Raw genomic sequence first — 20,426 nt, 5'->3', positions numbered from 1 at the left:
ATAGAGATGGTTTAGATAAAATAGTATTTACGTTCAATAAGACTTGGAGGCGCAAAGAATTTCAAGTTTTAACTTTGCTTTACTCGCTTGAAAATAATACTATTTATATTTTATTATATTTCAAATCAATTTTATTCTCAGCCAATTAGTCTTATGGAGTATTTTTGATTTTTGATTATCAAGATTTTTCAATGATTCTTTTTCAGATTTCTATTAATAATAGTTTTTTATCTTCATTTTTCTAAGCAAGATGATTATAGAGTTAAAAATGTAAATTTTTCTTTTGTTTTGAACTTTTAGTCATTTTAATCCGAAAATGTTGGTGAAGAAAAACCAGTAGCATGTTGCATTTTTGTACCTTTTCTCTTGTTCCTGTTTCTTTTGCACTATTTTTGTTATGGTAATGTGAAATAATAATTTTTCTGTGTTTTAAAAGGTACCAATTGCTATGAATGGAGTGAGAGGCTGTGGCTACTTGTTCCAGCATTTGATGCATGTAAAACAAACTCTTCCACAACAATTACTTTCTCCATTTGTTAGGGTAAGTTGAACTCGGCACTCTCATCCTTGAACACAATTTTAATTTGAGAATCTTAGTTCAAGAGAAAAAATTTAGATCACTAGTTACACATTGCTGGTTAAGCATTGTTTTTCAGAGTTTGACCTTGTAAATGAGTAGCCTACTGTTTTTCATAAACTTCATTGAGAATGAATTTCAACAAACATTTTTGGTTTACCCAAAGCTCTTATTTGATTCATTCAGCTACTATAGTGAGGTCCATGTTATAATGGCAGTGTACGATTGACAATACTGTTGCTGTCCTTTTCTATCATACAACAAAACAGATAGCGCTATCTCTCTCTAGCTTTGCAATGTTGTCAGTTTGCCAGAATATTTTATTTTTACTTTTGACAGTGACTGTACAAAAGTAAACAATTCATTATCAGTCGCCATTTTTTTCTTCATTCTATCAAAATACTTGAGTACACAAGTCGTATAATTGATTTAAAATGTATTTTTGAAACAATGAAATAATTTTTAGACATTACCGTATGAGAAACACAAATTAAAATACCTGAAATGACATTTTAAAAGTTGATAACTAACCATCCTAGACTTCATCCATGCTTCAGTTAGCCTACACGTATAGGTTAAACCTACTCGTACCGGTATAAATAATATTGAAAAGTTATTTCAGAACTATTTCTATAAAAATACTTATTTTAAATAGGATTTCTATTATTTTTAAAAGGAATTGGAATAGAATACCTACCAAATAACTCAATTTCTGTTGTTTTGAAATTCAGATTGTTGTATCACAGCTTTTTAACTTAGCCGCCATTTCAGGTTTGTATAAAAATAAAAATCTAATCTCAGTTATGAAAGCAAATTTTCGAATCAAATTATGGAAAAAAATTTTTTTCTTGATTAATTTGACATTAAATTTATTATTTGATTAAAGAAATGATAATTATTATTAGATAAAATTTAATGGGATGAATTGAGTAACAGCTGTGTACACTCAGTGGCAAAATGGAGAGACTTGTCAACGTTTTTCTCCTATCTTTCTTCACTGCCATTATAACGTGGACCTCACTATATCTACTAAGCTAAGTATTTTCCGACTTTCGGTTGTGTGTTGATGGAAAGTATATCCATTTCAGAGAATGGACAATTATTTGAACTTTGCCGATCCATGTAGTTACATCACAATCTTGTATCATCGTGATTAAAATTCTATCTTTATTCTAATCAATAACTCTTCATATTTTGTAAAATTCATTGAATAGTTAGCTATATCGTAATCTACAAAAATAAAATCTAATTTTGGCCGTTGCCGACGACAAGCGCTGGACTCGTAGACAACAGTGGCAGTGGAAATATAATTCCCATGAGTTCTAATGGCAGTATTTCGATTCAGCCCGACCGAACAAGTATGATTAATCTCATTAGCCTTGATGGCAGTTATTTTTTCATTGTTCACTATCACTGTTATGTGCGAATCCAGCTTGAGGCGTTACGCCCTTCAGTCTGCTAGCGCTACCTGGTCATGGGATTGAATCCCGCCGGTAGAAATGGAAATTTGACCATCTCATCAAATATAAAATCACCCGCTCACTTTTCATTACAACGCGCAAGCAGAAAACTCATTTCGGCATCATCTATCAACTCCTCTGAATATGATTCATAAGTTATAAAATCGCTTCCCGGTGGTTCAGAAACCTAATCTAAAACTGTAGGTCCATTCATCTCTCATTATCATCCGCCTCATCACTCACGCACAAGCTTAGGAGCTCATGTGGGCATCTCCTTCAGCAAAAAATGATAAAAATAAATAAAACAATTTTTTTATTAATATAGAAATAATTAAATAATACCCTTTTTTATGTTAACACTTATATAAACACAACAATTGATACTAGAGTTGAGCTATTTCTGTTCCACTCGTTGTGTTCTACAATTCAGCTACATTTTGAAGGTTGATTGTTTTGTTGCAGACAATGAATCACACGAATAACGAGATGAAGCAGCTGGTGGCTCGGGTGTGTTCGTACCTGGCCAAGGTCGAGGAAGACCTGGCTCCCGAGTTCCTGAAGGCGGCCATTCCCATGCTGGTGAATGGCACTAAGGAGAAGAACAGCTATGTCAAGGCCAACAGTGAATTGTCACTGGTCGCTGTGCTCAGGCTCAGGCAAGGCGATGCTGCTCAGCAGGTATTTACCAAGCAATCAACTACTTATTACTATCTAAAATATACTTTTTCCTCCATCCAAAGTCGCAAAGCAAGGTTTTAAAAACAAATTATCAAGATGAGTGAAAGTTTAATAATATATTTAAAAAAGTTAGGTGGAGTAAAAATAGTGTGTGCATCACGTGACTTGAGTAGTTTTATCTTTGGGAAAATTTTTGCATTGGATGAATAATGTTCACTCTAGGCCGAAAAAGTTGCATTGAGTTCATAGATGTATAATAAATTTATATAGATGTATAACTGCAATACATGCCTTTCACTAAATATTTAATAATTCTTTACTAGTCATCTTGACAATGCTCAATGCTGTTTTAATTGAGGTGATTACAAGTAATATCAAGCAGAAATCAGATGCAAAAACGACTGAATACTTTTGATATACTTGCGAAAATTCAATCTGATAAATTATTAAAAGTTGAAATAACAATCAGAGATACTATAGAATTGAAGTAGCAGCCTAGAGATCCTGGGTTCAAACCCGCTCACCACTAATAGTGGAGTGATCCGTGGTCTAGTGGATAGAGTGCCTGCGTAGCAGCATAGAGATCCCGGGTTCAAACCCTCTCAATACCAAAAGTTTTCTACCAGATCACTCCCGTGTTATCGGATGGGCACGTTAAACTGTCGGTCCCGGCTGAAGTATGACAGTCGTAAGGCCCATTGACGGCTTAAGTTATATATTCAGGCGGTGGGACCTTCCCGCAAGGGACTCCCCACCAACAAAAGCCATACGAATTTACTTTTTTTTACCACTAATAGTTTTTCACCTGGTCACTCCTGTGTTATTGGATGGGCACAATAAACTGTTGGTCCTGGCTGAATTATGGAAGTCTTAAGGTATATATATTGATGGCTTAAATGTTATATTCAAGCAAGGTGGGACCTTTCAGTTATTTTATTATATTCTGCTTAATACTTATAGTTGTATTTTTTACATGAATTTGTGTTGCTAACTTTGTTGTTATTTTTCAGTGTTGCATGAACCTGTTAGAAATTGGTGCCAGAGAATCGTTGAGTGATGTGATCACAAAGGTGCTAAGGAAGGTGGCCAACCAACCAGAGGGCAAAGAGGAGGAGCTAGACGACACTCTGCTGACCTGAAGCCCCGCCCACAACTTCACCCAAGCACCGCCCATAACTTCACCCAAGCCCCGCCCACTTGCTCTTCTTATTTGTACTCTCACCATACTTGTTCTTCCATAATATGCTCCTCTATCTTGTGTAAGAGCCATACAACCCTGATTTTGGTGTGCTATGAGTATACTCAAAGACTATATTTTATATTGATATCCTGTCTTGACTGATATGACATGTATTAGTAATTGAAGAATTTTAACAAAATGATTAGTTTCTCAGGTCTTGAACTTGTATGATCCTTGATTAAATTATGCACACAGTCGTTGATTTTTGTGACTGATAATTCATTTTTAATGTGTGATTGAACGTTGTTGAGAAATTTATATTATTAACTTTTTTCAGTTCTTTGTTGTTGATCTTATATTCAAAGTAATAATTTCCTATGATTTGCTGGGAATATATATATTTTTTTCATAACATGTCTCATTGCTAAAGCCATAATACAAGCCTTATAATTTACGGATACTTAATTCTAACTTTCAGTTCAAAAACAACTCTGAACCTATTCTATATGAACCAATAAATTATTTGTTTTTTATAATAATTAAAATTTATATTAATCAATTTAGCCAATTATATTAACACTGTTGATGTTGACCTTCCAGTGTCGATGTTGTATTATTCCTGATGGTTTTATATAAATATATGTATATCAAATTGAAAGGCGAACCAGGTGAGTTCGCATTAGTGAATTAAATAATTTCACACTGTCTAAATGATTATACTTTTTGAAAATTCCATTTCATCTTAATAATAATACTGAGGGGTGATGCCCACATAAGCTCTTAGGCTTGTGCGTGGGTAATTAGTGAGAGGGATGATGATGATGATGTTGAGATGACGACTACTTTTTAGGTAGTCGGCACCGACGACCTATCGTCTCCTCCGAAAGACGGGGTGGCCGTATCTATGTGATTGTGCTGTGGTCAAAAAATTTTGCCCCGGTCGAGATTCGAACTCGGGTTCTCTTGATTATTAGATCGGAGCGTTATCACTTACTCCTACGAGCCACCCAAGTTTGGAAGGTTTGGTTTTCATCACAGGAAGCTTAAATAGAATATTCAAATGGAATCTTCTGGAAATTCGTTAATTTTGACTAGTTGACTAATCTCAGAATAGCCTCGAATCAATGAAACTGTTTCATTTGACCAAAGAAGTAGTAGTATCAAGAAATAATACAAGTTTTTCCATAAAAATAATTATTGCGAAATATTAAGGTGTTCATAAATGAATTTATCACTAACAATACATTGATTGATTGACTTGTATTTAATAAATCGCTGATTACTTGAAATTTACATAGATGTGAAACTTGTAATATTTCAAGAGCTATTTCTTAATTATTCTCATCTGGAATATAAATCACTGTTTGTTGAACTATTGCAATGGAACATTTATTTACAAGAAAATATTGCACATTGAAAGGTATAAAATGTGCCTATATATTTGTACCTTCAAGAAAGAACATTATATACTTTGGTTCTCACACTTCAATAATACAATTCAATAGTTTTCTTCTAATCAATTGAAATACTGTATTAGGATAACAACCAGTTCCTACGTCCTAAGATAACGATTACCTCATAACTAGCATTGTTGGTAAATGCTTCATTGATGGCTTACAAAAATGCATGTATAATCATCGCAGTTGACAATAGAAAATTAAAAACCCACTTGAGCTATACAAAGTGATTTAAAAGTATAGAATAAAAATTATATTCGTTTCACTTGGTTTTCAAACTGTCATACAATTCCTGACTGGACAAATTCGCATATTGCTCTGTTTGTCCAATAAAAATCCCTCTGTTATTGTTTATGTCTTCTGTCTTCCCATTATGTTCATCCGTGTGTATATCTTCAGTATTATTTTGTGATTCTTCTTCATCCTCGTCCTGTTCTCCCATTTCTTCTAATAGCTCTTCGTTTTCACAACAATCTGATCCTTCAGAAACCAACAGCGTCACAATTTCGTTACTATTCCATTCCTCTTCTTGTAATCTAATCTTCTCCTCCTCCTCATCCAGCACCACCTCCTCCTCCTCCTCCTCCAGCACCACCACCACCTCCTCACCCTCTTCTTCTTTTCCATCCTCACATTGGTTTTCCGTTTCTTCAATGCCTTTTCCAACATGACTGGTTTTTGAACGACTTTCCTGTACACCTGATTTTTCTTCCATGCATATTTCAGCTAATTCAGTGAACTGCGGCTCTTCATTCTGATCCAAAGGCTCACTATTGTCTTCATTTCGTTCTTCTCTTGAGTCCATGAGATTATTCCCGTTGATTCGTTGAAAATCAGTCGTTCTCTTATTTGAGTAGCGCTACTCCTATCTTCCAGTTCTCTTACATGAACAGTACCATCCCTATCTTCGTCGGTGGAATTCATGATTTCTTTCAAGTCTCCGATGAGTCCTTCCTTTGATTTAGTCGATATAATTCTATCAATGATCTTTACTACTATAGTTTGAACTAATTCATCCGGCTCTTCTCCTTGAACAGTATCAATCATCATTCCCTGAAATAAAAGATATGAGATTGAATGTACTTGATTGGTTTTAGCAGCCATGAACTCTTGAGAATCTTTATTAATGAAACGATTGTAAATCATTATTCTCACCTCAATTAAGATTTTATTGAAGGCTATAGCCTGATTTTATTACTTCAATATCCATTTGAAATTTATATTTGTCAATTATTATTTTGTAATTTATAAGTAATTTCCGGTACTGAAAACTAAAAAATATGTAAAAGATTCTTTATATAAAAATAAATAATTTCAAACGGTTCAAACCAGAGTATTGGACGTTTTGTTTTGAAACTAAGTGAATTTGTTACAAAGGATAATGCTAGAAGTTACGAATGTTTTCTCTCAAACTGTCTGGAAAATCTAGATACTATTTGCATCCTAGACGCGCAGGGTGGTGGTAGTGTCGATGCTCTTAAGGAGTATAGGTGTATAACTATATTATATTTGCTGGAGCAATTTCAATTTGAATGCAATCCATAGAATGAGTCTTTTTCAGAGGGCACATTCCGGCTTCTAACTCTCCTCAGACCTCCTGTCAGCGACCTGCTCACTTCCTCGGGGATGCGAGACCTCTGACAGCGACCCCTAACCCCTCCTTAGGACGCGAGACCTGTCAGCGGCCTGAAACCCCTACTTAGGACCTTATACTTGTAATAAATATCTTGACAATAATATTAGTTCCCCTTACCTGATAATCTTGATTCAATTTATTCTTCAGTAGTATTATGTCTTTCAAGACTGACTCTGGCAGTGCAACCATTCTTGCCAGTTTTATTCCATAATTGGCAACTGTAGAAATTCCTGGGAGCAACTTATGAGTAAATCGAAGCCTCTCATCACTCAGCTCTTCCGCTTCAAAATGCCAGCTGGAGCAAAATAAAATGCAATAAATAATTGGATATCCTATAATCAAATTGCATTTTTTTCAGTTCAGTTGTCTTTTGTATTATGTAAAATTCACAGATTATCAATATCTCAAAACCGGTCGATTTTGATCTATTCTAATTATTTATTCCAAATTGAATAGTATATAAATCATATGAATAAAATCAGAATTATAGCAGTGTGTGAAAATACTGGAATATTTTATCATTTCTGTGTAAATAGATAAGATTGTTGATTTATAATTTACCTACAATTAAAATCTACTGAAACAGAAAGATTCACATGAAACTTTCAGCATTCCTTATTAATGTAATCAACAGTTCTCATTCAAGCAATCAAATAATATTTTAATGCTTTCAAAAAATTTAAATGTAGGTTACACCATGTAATATACTTAGAACAGGACCTCCTATATACTACCGGACCTGAGCCTAGAAAAAAAATGGCCGCCGTATGTGGAGGTCTTATAGAAATACTGAGAAAAAATCACTAATCAACTGTTAGAGAGCTAAGCTGTCGAAATCTCAGTTCGTCTAGTCCCCGTTTAAAATATCATTGCTGGCCACCTTTTTTTTTTTGTAGGCGCAGGTCCGGTATATAGGAAGTCCTGCTTAGAATTAGCACTTGAAACTAGAAAGAAAAAGTTTTTATAGTTTATACTAATTTGGCGACACCAGCAAAACCTAAGGCTGGCCACTATTGGTAAGAGATGCATGTACATGTACACACAAACACTTATATGTTTAAAATTAATGTTTTGTCATCAGCGAGAGGCTTCTTACATACAATAACAATAAATAAACCACTGGAAATTCACAAATTATAATGATAGAAAAATAGTTTAATCTCAAATAAAGCAGCGAAAAAAAATAAAATATCAGAGGTATATAAAAACCTATCAATTGCTGTGATGACACAACAAAGGTATGACAACATGTTTATCATGTTAGTGGCCAGCCTGCTGATGACCAACCAATGCTGATAGTTTGAAATGAATCTCACTATAGGCCTACTATGGTTATGAATGGATTGTGACTCACTTGGATACATTGGGATGCACGTTTTGCATGGTGGTGAGCAGCTGGAAGTGAGTGGTGACGTAGGTGAAGGCACTTGTCTCGGCGAGCCTCTCACAAACCGCCCAGGCGATCGCCACACCCTCCTCGCTCGAAGTGCCTCGACACAACTCATCAATTATCACCAAACAGCGACGGTCTGTCGCCAATATCTGCAGAATGTAGTTGATCTGTCGCATCTCCATCGAGAATGTCGATGCGTTGTGCTCGATGCTGTCATCAAACCCAATCCTCGACAGAACACACTCCATCACTCTGAATTCGGCATAAGCGGCCGGCACAAAACATCCCATCTGAGCAATTATCTGCAGTAGCGCGATCTGACGTATGTAGATACTCTTGCCTCCCATGTTGGGCCCAGTTATCACGTGGAAATTCTTCTCACTACTAGCCGAAACATCGTTGCTCACTGGACTCGATGAACTGACTACATCGAGAATGGGGTGTCGCGAAGATTTCAAATCTAATCTTGATCCGAAAATCGGGGAAACAAAATCGCTCGATGAACTCACCACTCCAAAACACACTAACATGTCCAACTCTGCTATCACCTCACATAACTTATAGATGCACCCTATGTATTTTTGTATCTCTTGCACCAGTTCGTTGAGGACTACATTACTCATCAGTTGAATCTCTTGGAGACAGCTTTTCATTCGTTGATTGAGTACCAGTAGCTCCTCTGTGGTGCACGTAATGCTTTGCCGAGTGCGGGTGGCTTGGATAAAAACTGCTGGCAAATCTTTCAACTTGAATTGTTTGTTTTTTGAGAGATTCAGCACTATGTGAATTCCTTTCGCGAATGACGAGTGCCATTTCAATGGTAAATCGTGATCCTCTGAAAGTTTTTTAACCACGTCAGTTGTTTGATCGATCAACTTGGAATAAGTATTGCGGGCCACATCCAACAGTCCATTCACTCCAGGTTTGATTGCAAAGCAGCGTTGCTGCTGGGAGGGCATAAATCCTTTAGCTGGTCGAGCATCCTCATTTATGTATGTTTTCAGATTCTCCAAAATCAATTTGAAGCGATCATCATTCAAAACCTCTTTGAACTTGCAAAACCGCTCACTCTTCGTCTCTCTAAGGCACTCCTGCATTGCTGGTAGACTCTTCATTGTCATATGCAACAGTAGAATGTAATTCATTTGCAATTCGCTGATTTTTGTTGATGACAATGTTGGTGCTTGTGTGCAAAACCACAACAACTGTTCTACATCATTGAAGTTTCTAAGCTCAACCTTCAGATTTGTGATCAACATTGCATCATGCACTAATTCGTTTACACACTCCAAACGCTTTTCAATCACTTTCAAATTGCAAGGTGGCTGCAGAATGTTGGCTCTCAAGAACCGTCGCCCACTCAACGTATTACAGTAGTTGAAGACAGACAACAAACTCTTATGCATGTTGTCGCCTGTTGCACTGAAAACAAGTTCCAGTCGTTTCGCTGTATCAAGATCTATACTCATCACTTCTTCAGCATTTTGATAAAGTATTTTCAACGATTTCTTTGTGAAAACCATGGAATGAGAGTGCTCTATGAACGTTATCAATGCAGATAGTGCAGCAAGAGCATAGAATTTATTCTTAATAATCAGCTCGATTGTTGAATAATCTTCTAGGCACAATCGTTGCACCAAATTCAATCCCTCCCTTTCGCTGAAATATCGTCGTTGTACTGAAGTGAGGTTGACTTGAGGAAAATGGTCGTTGATTTTTGAGAATAGAGATTCAGCTTGAGTGTTCTCTGCGAACGTGCTTGGAACTAAGATCTCAACTGGGTTGAATATTTGAACTTTAGCCAAAGTGTTGATGTAAGTTTGAACATCGGTGATTTGACAGAGCACAAGTTGCGGTCGTTTGGTGTCCATGACTGCGATCCCGACCTCGCCTCTGGCCAAGCCGCGGCCCTCAGTCACCGCCAGGATGGTGTTGTGAGTCGAGTCTTCACTGGTGGCTGCCGATCTTGGTGTTCTTTGTTGATCAGATGACGACTTCGGCGTTCTCTGTCTGTCAGATAAACAAGTTGGGGTTCTGTGTTTATCAGATGAGTTGACTAGTGATGGCATCTCTTCCTTTGTACTTTTTGAACTGGATGGATTACTAGCTTTCACACTATCACTGAATGAGCTAAGTGGGAAAAGTCCTTTGATCGACTTATCAGCTGGCTTAGGAGTGTATTGAACGCCACCTTCTGGAGAGCATCTAAAGTCTGGTATGAAATTATTCACTGTTGATGTCCTCAGGAATCCCGATGTCATCTCTGATCCAGAATTATTATTACCCTGAATTGTATTTTCTCTAAATCTCACTGGAGTAGGTGTCTTGGAATTCCTACATTTGTCGATTGGTGTGAATAAAGACATTTTTTGTCTTGTATCTTTCATTATACTTTTTATCCTACTATCTGTGGAACTACCTTGGAAAATACCAGTAACTTCTATGTCAGCTTGTTTTGGAGTCATGGAAATTTCCCTTTCTGAAGAAGCAGAAATTCTCTGAAATACTGTTGAAGTAGTTGGATTTATTTCAGGTTCATAATCATCTTGATAATTCCTGAAACGTCCTGCTGGCTCAGTAGCTGTATGTAGGTTGGACGAACTTGAAGGCCTAAAGTGCTGTATTGAATCATCCACAATTCTCCTCCGTTTGACATCAGGGAACAATGGGTTAGGAACAATTATATTTTCAGACTCTTGTAAAGGCGTTTCATTGTAAATTAGTTCTCGTTCTGGGGAAATACTAATAATTGGAATCTGCTGATTTCTTTGAGGTGTCCTACAATCGTTTTGTGTGAATCCTGGTCTTGTGACTAATTCTCTTATATCCTGAATATCTTGCTGTTGTGCTATAGATCCCGATCTTGTTGGTGTTTTGTAAATAGATTCACTCGAGTCTTGGATTTCTTGTTGTGCAATATTTGTTAGGTTTGTAGCAGAGCCATTCAAGCTAGGCCTATCTATCATTTGCGTATTCATAACGCCTTTAAAAATCGATTCACTAGGTGTATAATTGAAACGATGATTAGGACTACTAACAAACTTGCTAATACTCAAATCACCAATAAAAGAGTCGTTGGTATTGATGGAACGATTTGATTGAACAATTCTAGGAACTTTGAATGTGCAACTTCCGGCCATGCTGGTCCTCCTACTACTGTTACCAGTTGGCATCGTCTCAAATATTGATTTTGCTTCATCTTTTTTGTCATCAAAATCAAATGAGTGTGGTGTTTCTGAGAAAGTAGACGGAAAAGCTATTTTATCTACGCTTAGCTTGAATGGTTTTTTATTCTCATTACTAGCAGACATGGCTGTCCTGTGCCTGCTAGAATTGATTGATCGGCCATCTATTGATGGTGGTTGGAACATTGATGACAAACAATGCAATCTATTTTCTTGACGAATATCATCATTTGGTCGATGATGAATCAGATGTTCATTCTGTGGTGTAATTAATTCAAATGTAGCACCTCTGTTACATCGCTGGGGCAAATTTATACTTTCATTTCTTTCAGATTCAAATTTTTCAGACCCTAAAATCTTTAGAATCCGCTCTTCAGAATTATTATTGCTAGAAGTACATACATCACTTGCAATGTTTCTTGAGTTGTGATTACTGCTTTGGCCAATGATGTTGGGACCAGCAACAAAATCACTGGTTGTTGCATTATTTGATGGACCACTCCCGGATCCAAGTGAATTTGAGGTTTTATCACTTGTAGATGGTTTGGAGGATGAATTTTCATTTCTTGTAGCTGATACTCCTGATCGAACTGAAATAATATTATGCAAGCGTGTTAGATAGGAATGTTACAATAAATCAGTGTTTTCAAGATCACCGTACCGTACTCTGAAACTTTTTAATGCACTTACAAATTAATATTATAAATTCGTCTATATTTCAGATCATTTTTACAGAAATTCAAGACACTGTCAACAATTTCCAATTGAATAAAAAAACAAAATCAATAACAAGGTACAATAGAAATTTCATGGTCTATTTAGGATTTCCATGGAATTCTAATTAAAATTATTTCTATTGAATAGTCTGAAAAGGAAATAACTTTAGGACATTTCTATACCTCAGATAAAACTAAGTTCTTCTGAATTGTTTTTAAAGTTATTATCTTCACTTAACTGTTGCTAAGTAATCTAATAAGTATCAATAAGATTAACAATATTTTAAGTTATTCAGTAACAGGAATAGGGCGAACCAGTGAAGAGAACGCACGATTGGCTGCTCTATCGGCTAATGCAAAACATATTGCAAGAGTACCAGAGCGAGCGCCTGCGCAGTACTCATGTACTTTATTCTTCTGGCGACACAACATTTATTTTATTTTTTTCAATGCCAGTAAGCCAAATTTCAAGTTCATAATCAAAGGATAGGATTACATTGGATGCGTGTATGTTCAAGTGCACGACTGATCATGCATGAGTCGGATACACACAATCTGAAAATATTTTCATGAAAGCGTTGTGACGTAGGCGCTCACACTGAATGCAACTAGCAAGTGCAAGCCAACGATCTATATAGGCCTATACTAATTGGATAGCGAATAGAGTAGGCTTTGCCAGCCGAGAAACGTTCCGGCGCCTTTTTAGCCATCTCCTCCACAAAGGGGCACACGTTAGTGCAAGCATAGATTAAGGATAAGCATAAGCCTATATTTCTTGTCTCTGGTGCAAGCTAGTGTGAGTGTTGTTTCTGAACTGCGAGCTTGGTCATTCCTAACCAAGCGTGGACTTGCACATAAACGCATCCAATGTGATCATACCCTTATTATAGGGTTGTTTGTTCATGACAAGGCATGGAGATAAAAACTAAATCTGGAAAGAGCCATAAAAACACTCATAAAGACACTGACGCGTCACTTGCATTCAATGAGACACTTTTTAGATTTTGTTTTTTGCTTATGCATGATCTGAATGTGAACTCTTGCACATAAATGCTTTCTATGTTATCACAACGTAAAGAAAATACCAACCGTCCGTATATTAAACCGTCGGTTTACCTATCTTAGTTGATGTTCAAATGTTTATGTTTTAGTTAACGTTCGGGTTTTCATTTTCAACCTTAAATATATGAACTAAAGAACGATAAACATAAATTTCTGATTTGATATTCTTGTGATACGTATGCGAACAAACTTTGTATATATGCTTTTATTGGCATATTAATAAATTTTTTTAGCTGTTTATAAACTATCTATCTTAATTGATGTTCAAATGTTTATGTTTTAGTTAACGTTCGGGTTTTCATTTTCAACCTTAAGCCGCGTTTACACCAAAGCTATTAACAAAATGTTTATAACTTAATCATTATAGATTCTATTACATTGAACGGAACTTGACAAAAAAATATGATCATCTGGATCATTATTTGTATGATAAATTCTGTTCAATCTAATAGAATCTACAAGGATGAGTTATTAACATTTTGTTGTAAACGCAGCTTCAGGCATTATTATCTTGCCCTTCATTAAATAAAAAAAAACATTTAACCTTTTTTGTGTCAAAATCTTTAATAATAGCTGACGAGGAACAGAGTTTGTTCCTAAAAGTTTGTATCTGTATTTACTGTAATATTTTATAATATTAATAAACTTACTTCTTTGAAAAACAGGCAAAGAATTGAATCGACCTCTGGCTGAAAATTGATTTCTTCCTCTAGCATTTTGTTTTCGATTCAACGAGTCCCTTATAACATTCATTACACTAACTAGAAATTGGATTATTTCCTCAAATGACAAAAATATAACTAAATTTCTTCATTATTTAGAATTTATATAAAAGTTTGCAGTGTTTTTAAATTACGAGCCATAACCTCTCAACCATCTTCTGTGGAGAAACAGCCAATCACCATTTTGGATCAACAATAATGCATAGTGTCCAACTGTTGATTATATAATGTGATATTTTGCTTTTGATTTACTAATGAAAAAGTTGATCAATTAAGCAGTCTAAAATGTTTAAATTATAAAATACATATCCGCAATAAAATATCTCATTATGCGTTGTATTGCGAGATAATATTTTTAAACCGGTGAGTGACAGGAAGGCCAACAAAATATAAAAGATGGCTTCCACACAGTAGGTGCTTTGCGTTTTGCTGTGCCTGGTTGTATTTTGGATTGAAGTGTGCGTTAACGATTACAAACGATTTGTTTTCTAACAATGTTTTAGGCGATTTCAAAGGTTTAAATTTTCTCAAAATGTAATTTTTAATTACTGTGTTAATTTGCGAAGTTGTTTCTTCATTTTACTTCCTTTGAAAGTAAGTAATACAAATTCACTGTCATGCTTTTTCAATAATTATAGTCAAGAGATTTATTGCTAATTTTGTTTCCATATCCAAATCTTCAGTTATTATACTGAACTTCAATTCTACTATGATATTTTCCATTCATAATATTTAATTTTTAATTTTTTCCAATGGTTTCTAGTGTTTTGTGATACTTGTTGTAAAGGTTAGGAAAGCGTCTGCATTGCATTGTTATTAGACATTTGCGATACCGGTATGATAAATCTATTGAATAATTTTTAGAAGTGTTGTTATGGGTGTGAAAACTCTATTTAGTATTTATATATATCGTTAAGTAATAATTCTATTTGTTGGATTTTGTCAAACTGTGTCAATATCTCACAATACCAATACCGTACGTTATTCACTTTGAACTTTGAATATTTTGACTAATAAGTCACAAGGAAGGCTACAAAAAAATCTTGCTAGAGGAAGTCAGGATGAGGATATTTTGAAAATAATTAACTGTAATTTCTGTAGGTGTTGAATGATTGTTAAATAGGTGACGAAAAGTTCAAATTTGGGTTAAATAAAATTTGCTTCAAGTTACATTTTTCAGTAGGCCTATTGATATTTTAATAATCAGTTATTAAAATTTTATGAGTTTTTATATCAAGCTACCAGATAATATAAAGTTAGAAGCTTTTGGTAACGTATCTCTTTGTTAGTTAGTAATTTCAATTCAATTAATCTGTGATAGTGGTATTTTTTTATGTTAAGTTTGAAGGGACGGATCCAAAGGTTCAAAGAACCTTACAGTTCAATCAAAGCTTATTGTGTGTCCCAAGTACGTTAGTTGGGCAAACCAAAACATGTGTCCTTTACAAAATCATGGATCGTTTTTTCCTATAGGCTACTAACATCCCATTCATCACCTGGTTGCTTGTCGCAATCCAGTGTGATATGCGTGGCAGTCTCTTCAGACTGATTGATTCTCGTGACCTACGTGAGTTCTACTCCTGGCCTTTTTTTTAGGTCCTTCCGCTAAGAAAGGGGTAGCCAAATTGCCTCTAGAGCGCTTAGTCACCTTTCACTCAGCCTCTTGACCCACATTTGTGCCTGGAGTTTGACCCATCTCTGGTATCTTGGGTTTTTTTGCCCCTCCGCAACATTTTTTCATCACCCGCTAACTGCTCAGTTGCTCTATTGCATCATCATGCATTTCTGTGGATTATTGCTTTTGTGGACTTGTGAAAAGCTCATCCTTCCTCTCCAGTTGAGATGGTGTGATTGACCTTACGTCATCCTTGTCGTGATCAGTAGAAACTTTCTCAATGTTCATAGCCTCTACATAAAGGGCAACCGGAACTGTGTTCCTGAATCACTTATTTCAGATTGAGGAACCTGCCGTAATGGGACAGATCCCGATTATTTGAAGACAAGGCAACTTCTAGGGTTGTCTTGGGGTTTGGTTTTGTTTTTTTTTTTATGCGGTTTCCACGAACAGCCAGGGAAGTAGAGTCGACCCAGACATAGTTCCGAATGTCCAGGCAAGGCTAAATAGCCTTCTACAGGAGGGCGCCTGGTATCCTTCAGGCACGTTCAGAGACACCATATAAAAGGCCTGGTGCCATCCACTCATCAGCACGGTCCACATCACACCTTGGGTCAGATTTCACAAGTGAAGAGGGAAATTAGAAAGAAGTTAGAATATGGCCGATGAATAGAAAAATAAAGAAAGAATGGCACACAGCTAAGTCAATGGAAAAAGTGCCATTCTAGAAATGAAAAGTACCAAATCATATTGAGAAGGAGAAGAAAGCCTTTGGAAAGGGGGATCCTTTTTAGTCGCCTTCTACGACAAGCAGGGATACTGTCGGTGTATTTTGGTTTTTAACAAATTCTTGAGTCCGGTGTTCGACTCAAAGCTCCAACAACCCACAGGGGGCAGTTTGCCTTATTTCGTAGCTTTCATATCAATGAACCCTCCTCCCCCTCGCCTGTGAGTCAACTCTTGTGCTAAATCTGTGGAAGGAAGATTTGCCGACAGCGACAGCTCATTTTTTTTGTAGGAAATTTCAGAAAATGCTTATAACCGCTCTCTACTACAAAAAATAAGGGTTTCAACAAGTTAGAATTACAAACATACTGTGGTGGAAAGTATGTCAGTTTCTTCTCAACAGCAACAGGGAGATAAATAGTTATCGAATAACTTATTTAACACAAGTCGATACAAAATACCATCTACTTTTAGAGCAGGATCTTTCTGCAACTACAGGCAAGACCCCACAGCACAATAACAATTGAATTGGAACTTTACCTAAACAAGCCGATTGGCTTTGCTGTAATTAATCGAATTAAATTTATTTGATAGCTCTATAAATGCTATCACAATTGATAGCATTTATGCTGAATATACTTTCTATTTTTTATGTAATAAGATTACATTTTGAATGATTTGCTTAACATTTGGAAACAGTTGATGATTCCTTCTGGCGAACAAGTGTTACACTTATAATGGTCTAAATTTGAAATCCAGTAAAATTGAGTTAGTTCCTTTTCAATGTTAGAGCTGCTCAAGAAAACTTCTATGTATGGTTAAACTCAGATACCTCTCTTGACAAAGTACGTGCTGCAACTTTTCTGTGCTTATGCTTGGATGGTGCTAAGAAGTGGAAAACACTTAGAAAGCAGAAGCACTTAGATTATCACAGTGCAATTACCATTTAACTTTGAAAAGTTTTGATGAATTTGGAAAGAGGTTATTTAATAACTTCCTGCTCAATTAAAGAATGTGATATTAAGGCTTTTCGGTACACTTTTGTATTATTTGAATTGGATAATCTTTTTCAATTTCATTGTTAAGATTATTATAAGAGTGAGAAAAAGTGGCAACTGAAATTTTTAAGTGGTCTAATAAGCGAGTTATGGGTTGTTGAAGTGGTAACTTTCCAGATTCCGTTTTCTTTCCAGATCTTGAACGGTTTCGACTATATTATAGATTCTCTTGAAATTTCAAAAATGTATATTCCCAAACTAAAACATTATATTCCCCATAACCCCATATTATCTTTCATAAATAAAAAAGTAACATTTTTTGTAAATTTGATAACTTGTTTATTTTGGCATTAATCGCGAAAAAACGCGTATTAGAACAAAGCCAATGATATACTGAATGTAATAAAAAAAGTCCAATGGAAACCGTTTATGATCTGGAAAGAAAACGGATTTTAGCACTTCAACAATCCATAACTCGCTTATTAGACCACTTAAAAATTTCAGTTGCCACTTTTCTCACTCTTATAATGATCTTAACAATATATTGAAAAGATTATCCAATTTAAATAAAAATGAAAAGGTGTAACAGCCTTAATAGTTTCAAGGTTTGTGTTGAAAAGATTCTAATTGACTGCTGTTCATATGGTTATGGGGATGGTTTTGAGGATCCGTGGTGAAGTCTTAGTATTTTCTAGACTATGATATAGCCTACCTGTTTTGAAAATCTTTCTCATATTTTGTAAAATTTGCCAATCTTTGTCTTAATTTTTCGTAATATTATGACAATTGACGTTTATTGCTATATTTTGGAATTTTTATTGAATTGTTGACCATGTCTTGCATTTGTCAAAGTGGTCTGACAATAAATGAATCTTGAGTCTTTGCTATCGGTATGGTTTTCGGGGTGTTTGACACCTAATCAGCTTTAATAGTTTACCATTCCTATTTTGTATCCCGCCTCCGTTTTGGTATTATTTTTGGGGTATGGCAACATAATTTGAAGGCTACCTATCGTCGGGTCTCAAACAAAAGCTTTGAGACGTGTTTTTGGCCTTTCTCATAGATGTTCTTGTTTACCATTATTTAAGGAACAAAGTCTTCTTACTGCTCCTGCTATTTATGGAATAGAATAGGCACTTTTTGTTTTTAGAAATGAGAATCTTTTTATGGTAGGACAGGTGACGCCTGCATATAGTACACTTTTTTAATGTCTTATCTATCCAAACCATAGACTCACTTTACTCGATAAAGGTCCATATTACATGGGGATGAAAATTTGCAATGTTTTGCCATAGAGAATCCAAGAAAATGCTACTTTCAAAATTCAAAAATTCAAAATGTTTTTATTGCCGTGAACAAATAGATGTATTGACAAAGTCATCAGGTAAACATATACATTATACATACATTTCACGTAGGTACTCAAAACAGAGAAATACTATCACAGCCAACAGTCCCGCGTACTTAGTATCTTCACAGTTATATACAGTCATATTTCTAATTGGCAATAACAATATTATAATAGAGGTCAAATATTAACATGAAATATCAGCTGCCAACATCTCCTCAATCGAATAAAAAGCCCTATTTTTGAATAGTTTGGAAATTGCGTACCTGAACGATCTAGAGTTTTTATCACGGATACTTTCAGGCAGTTTATTAAATAATTTTATACCGATATATACATACATATTTTGTGTTTTGGAAAGTCGTACCCGTCCGGTATTTATTTGTTTACGCTCTCTTGTAAAGTGCTGATGTACATCGCATCTTAGATCGAATTGCCTCAGATTATCTTTGACAAATGTCAGAGCTTGCAGCATAAATATACAGGGCAGAGTCAATATGCCGTTTCTTTTAAAGAATGGCCTGCAGGAATCCATTCTACCAAGATTAAAAATGGTTCGCAGAGCTCTTTTCTGACACAAAATATGTCGCTACTTTAATGTGATTTTAAGGCTGTTCGGTACACTTTTATTATTTAAATTATTACTCCTGATCGTTACAAAGATAACCTGGAATCTATTCACATGAATATTTGCACTTACAAAATTTTTTTAAAAAATCTTTTTAAGGTCATACAATCATAACATGATCTCATTCATTTTTCATTGCTCCCATTTATATTCAAGTTGACTTTTCATCCATCAAAAGAGCTTTGCTCTATCAAGTGATTTATTGTGAAAATTGTATAATAAATAAACGAATTGCCTGTGAGTTTATATTAATGATAACAATTGAAAGGATTTGAATTAGTCCAAACTTCTTGACTAAGATGAAGCATATTAGTAATATATTAGATTACACTTTGACGTGTCATATACTGCGGGAGCGTTGCTACCTTGATGCAGTTTCATATCACAAACAAGTAAAGTAACATTTCAAAAAGAAGTAAAAATTATTGATTGGGTAGTCGTGAGTTGAAGAGAGTAAAGTTTTATTAATTATCTCTAGAAATAGAAATATATTTATTGCCATTTGACTTGTTACAAACATCGGTCATTGTCAGAGGTGAATAAAACATCAATACAAAATCGTAAAATATGCTACTAAAAACATAATTAGTCAATAAATATTTCATTATCATTATTTTCTGCTTTTGTTTGTTTGAGTAAGGTAGGAGACGATCAGTGGAATGTCGATCCCGCCCTACCTGATTCCGCCGACGCCATGGATGCTAGTGCAGCAGCAGGCGCATGCGCAGATGGCCGCCGCCCAGGCGCACGCGCAAGCAGCCGCGCAGGCGCAAGCGCAAGTGCAGGCCGCGCATGCGCACGCACAGCTGCAGGCTGCACAGGTGCATCAGCTGCAACAACAGCATCAGCAACAACAACAACAACAACAGCAGCAGCAGCAACAACAACAACTGCATCAGCCCGTGCTACCCAAACTGCCTGACATACTGTCCGAGGAGAAGTTGCAGGAAAAAGGTGCGTTTCCAACAATAATGATTTATTCACAAGTTGTACGTGAAACATATTTTTGTGTCAGCACAAAAATAAGTTGCAATTCATAAAATAT

At 35.6% G+C, this 20,426-nt stretch overlaps 3 protein-coding genes across 4 annotated transcripts in view; 2 read left to right on the top strand and 1 right to left on the bottom strand.

Annotated features, from left to right (window-relative positions):
• Window positions 1-4,606, top strand: part of LOC111064570 (eIF-2-alpha kinase activator GCN1) — a 113,648-nt gene extending 109,042 nt beyond the window's left edge. The window contains exons 43-45 of the mRNA XM_039436620.1: window positions 437-541; window positions 2,500-2,715; window positions 3,726-4,606. Coding sequence (XP_039292554.1) covers window positions 437-541; window positions 2,500-2,715; window positions 3,726-3,854 — 450 coding nt within the window. The 3' untranslated portion in view covers window positions 3,855-4,606. The remainder of the gene's footprint in view (window positions 1-436; window positions 542-2,499; window positions 2,716-3,725) is intronic.
• A 702-nt stretch (window positions 4,607-5,308) lies between these two features.
• On the bottom strand, window positions 5,309-11,811 carry LOC111054730 (mutS protein homolog 4). Its single transcript, XM_022341826.2, has 3 exons — window positions 8,343-11,811; window positions 7,106-7,283; window positions 5,309-6,405 (listed from the first exon to the last, which is right to left on the bottom strand). Exons 1-3 carry the CDS (start codon window positions 11,750-11,752, stop codon window positions 6,079-6,081), a joined length of 3,915 nt encoding a protein of 1,304 aa, XP_022197518.2. The 5' UTR covers window positions 11,753-11,811; the 3' UTR covers window positions 5,309-6,078.
• Window positions 11,812-14,467: 2,656 nt separating this feature from the next.
• Window positions 14,468-20,426, top strand: part of LOC111054731 (pre-mRNA-processing-splicing factor 8) — a 45,377-nt gene continuing 39,418 nt past the window's right edge. For both annotated transcript variants that reach the window (XM_039436273.1, XM_022341827.2), the window contains exons 1-2: window positions 14,468-14,660; window positions 20,022-20,335. In XM_039436273.1, the coding sequence (XP_039292207.1) occupies window positions 20,041-20,335 (295 nt within the window). In that variant the 5' untranslated portion in view covers window positions 14,468-14,660; window positions 20,022-20,040. The remainder of the gene's footprint in view (window positions 14,661-20,021; window positions 20,336-20,426) is intronic.

Source organism: Nilaparvata lugens, chromosome 10, assembly GCF_014356525.2.
Source record: "Nilaparvata lugens isolate BPH chromosome 10, ASM1435652v1, whole genome shotgun sequence".
NCBI lineage: Eukaryota > Metazoa > Arthropoda > Insecta > Hemiptera > Delphacidae > Nilaparvata > Nilaparvata lugens.
The sequence above is the reverse complement of the archived record's forward strand: the minus strand, read 5'-3'. Positions and strand labels throughout refer to the sequence as shown.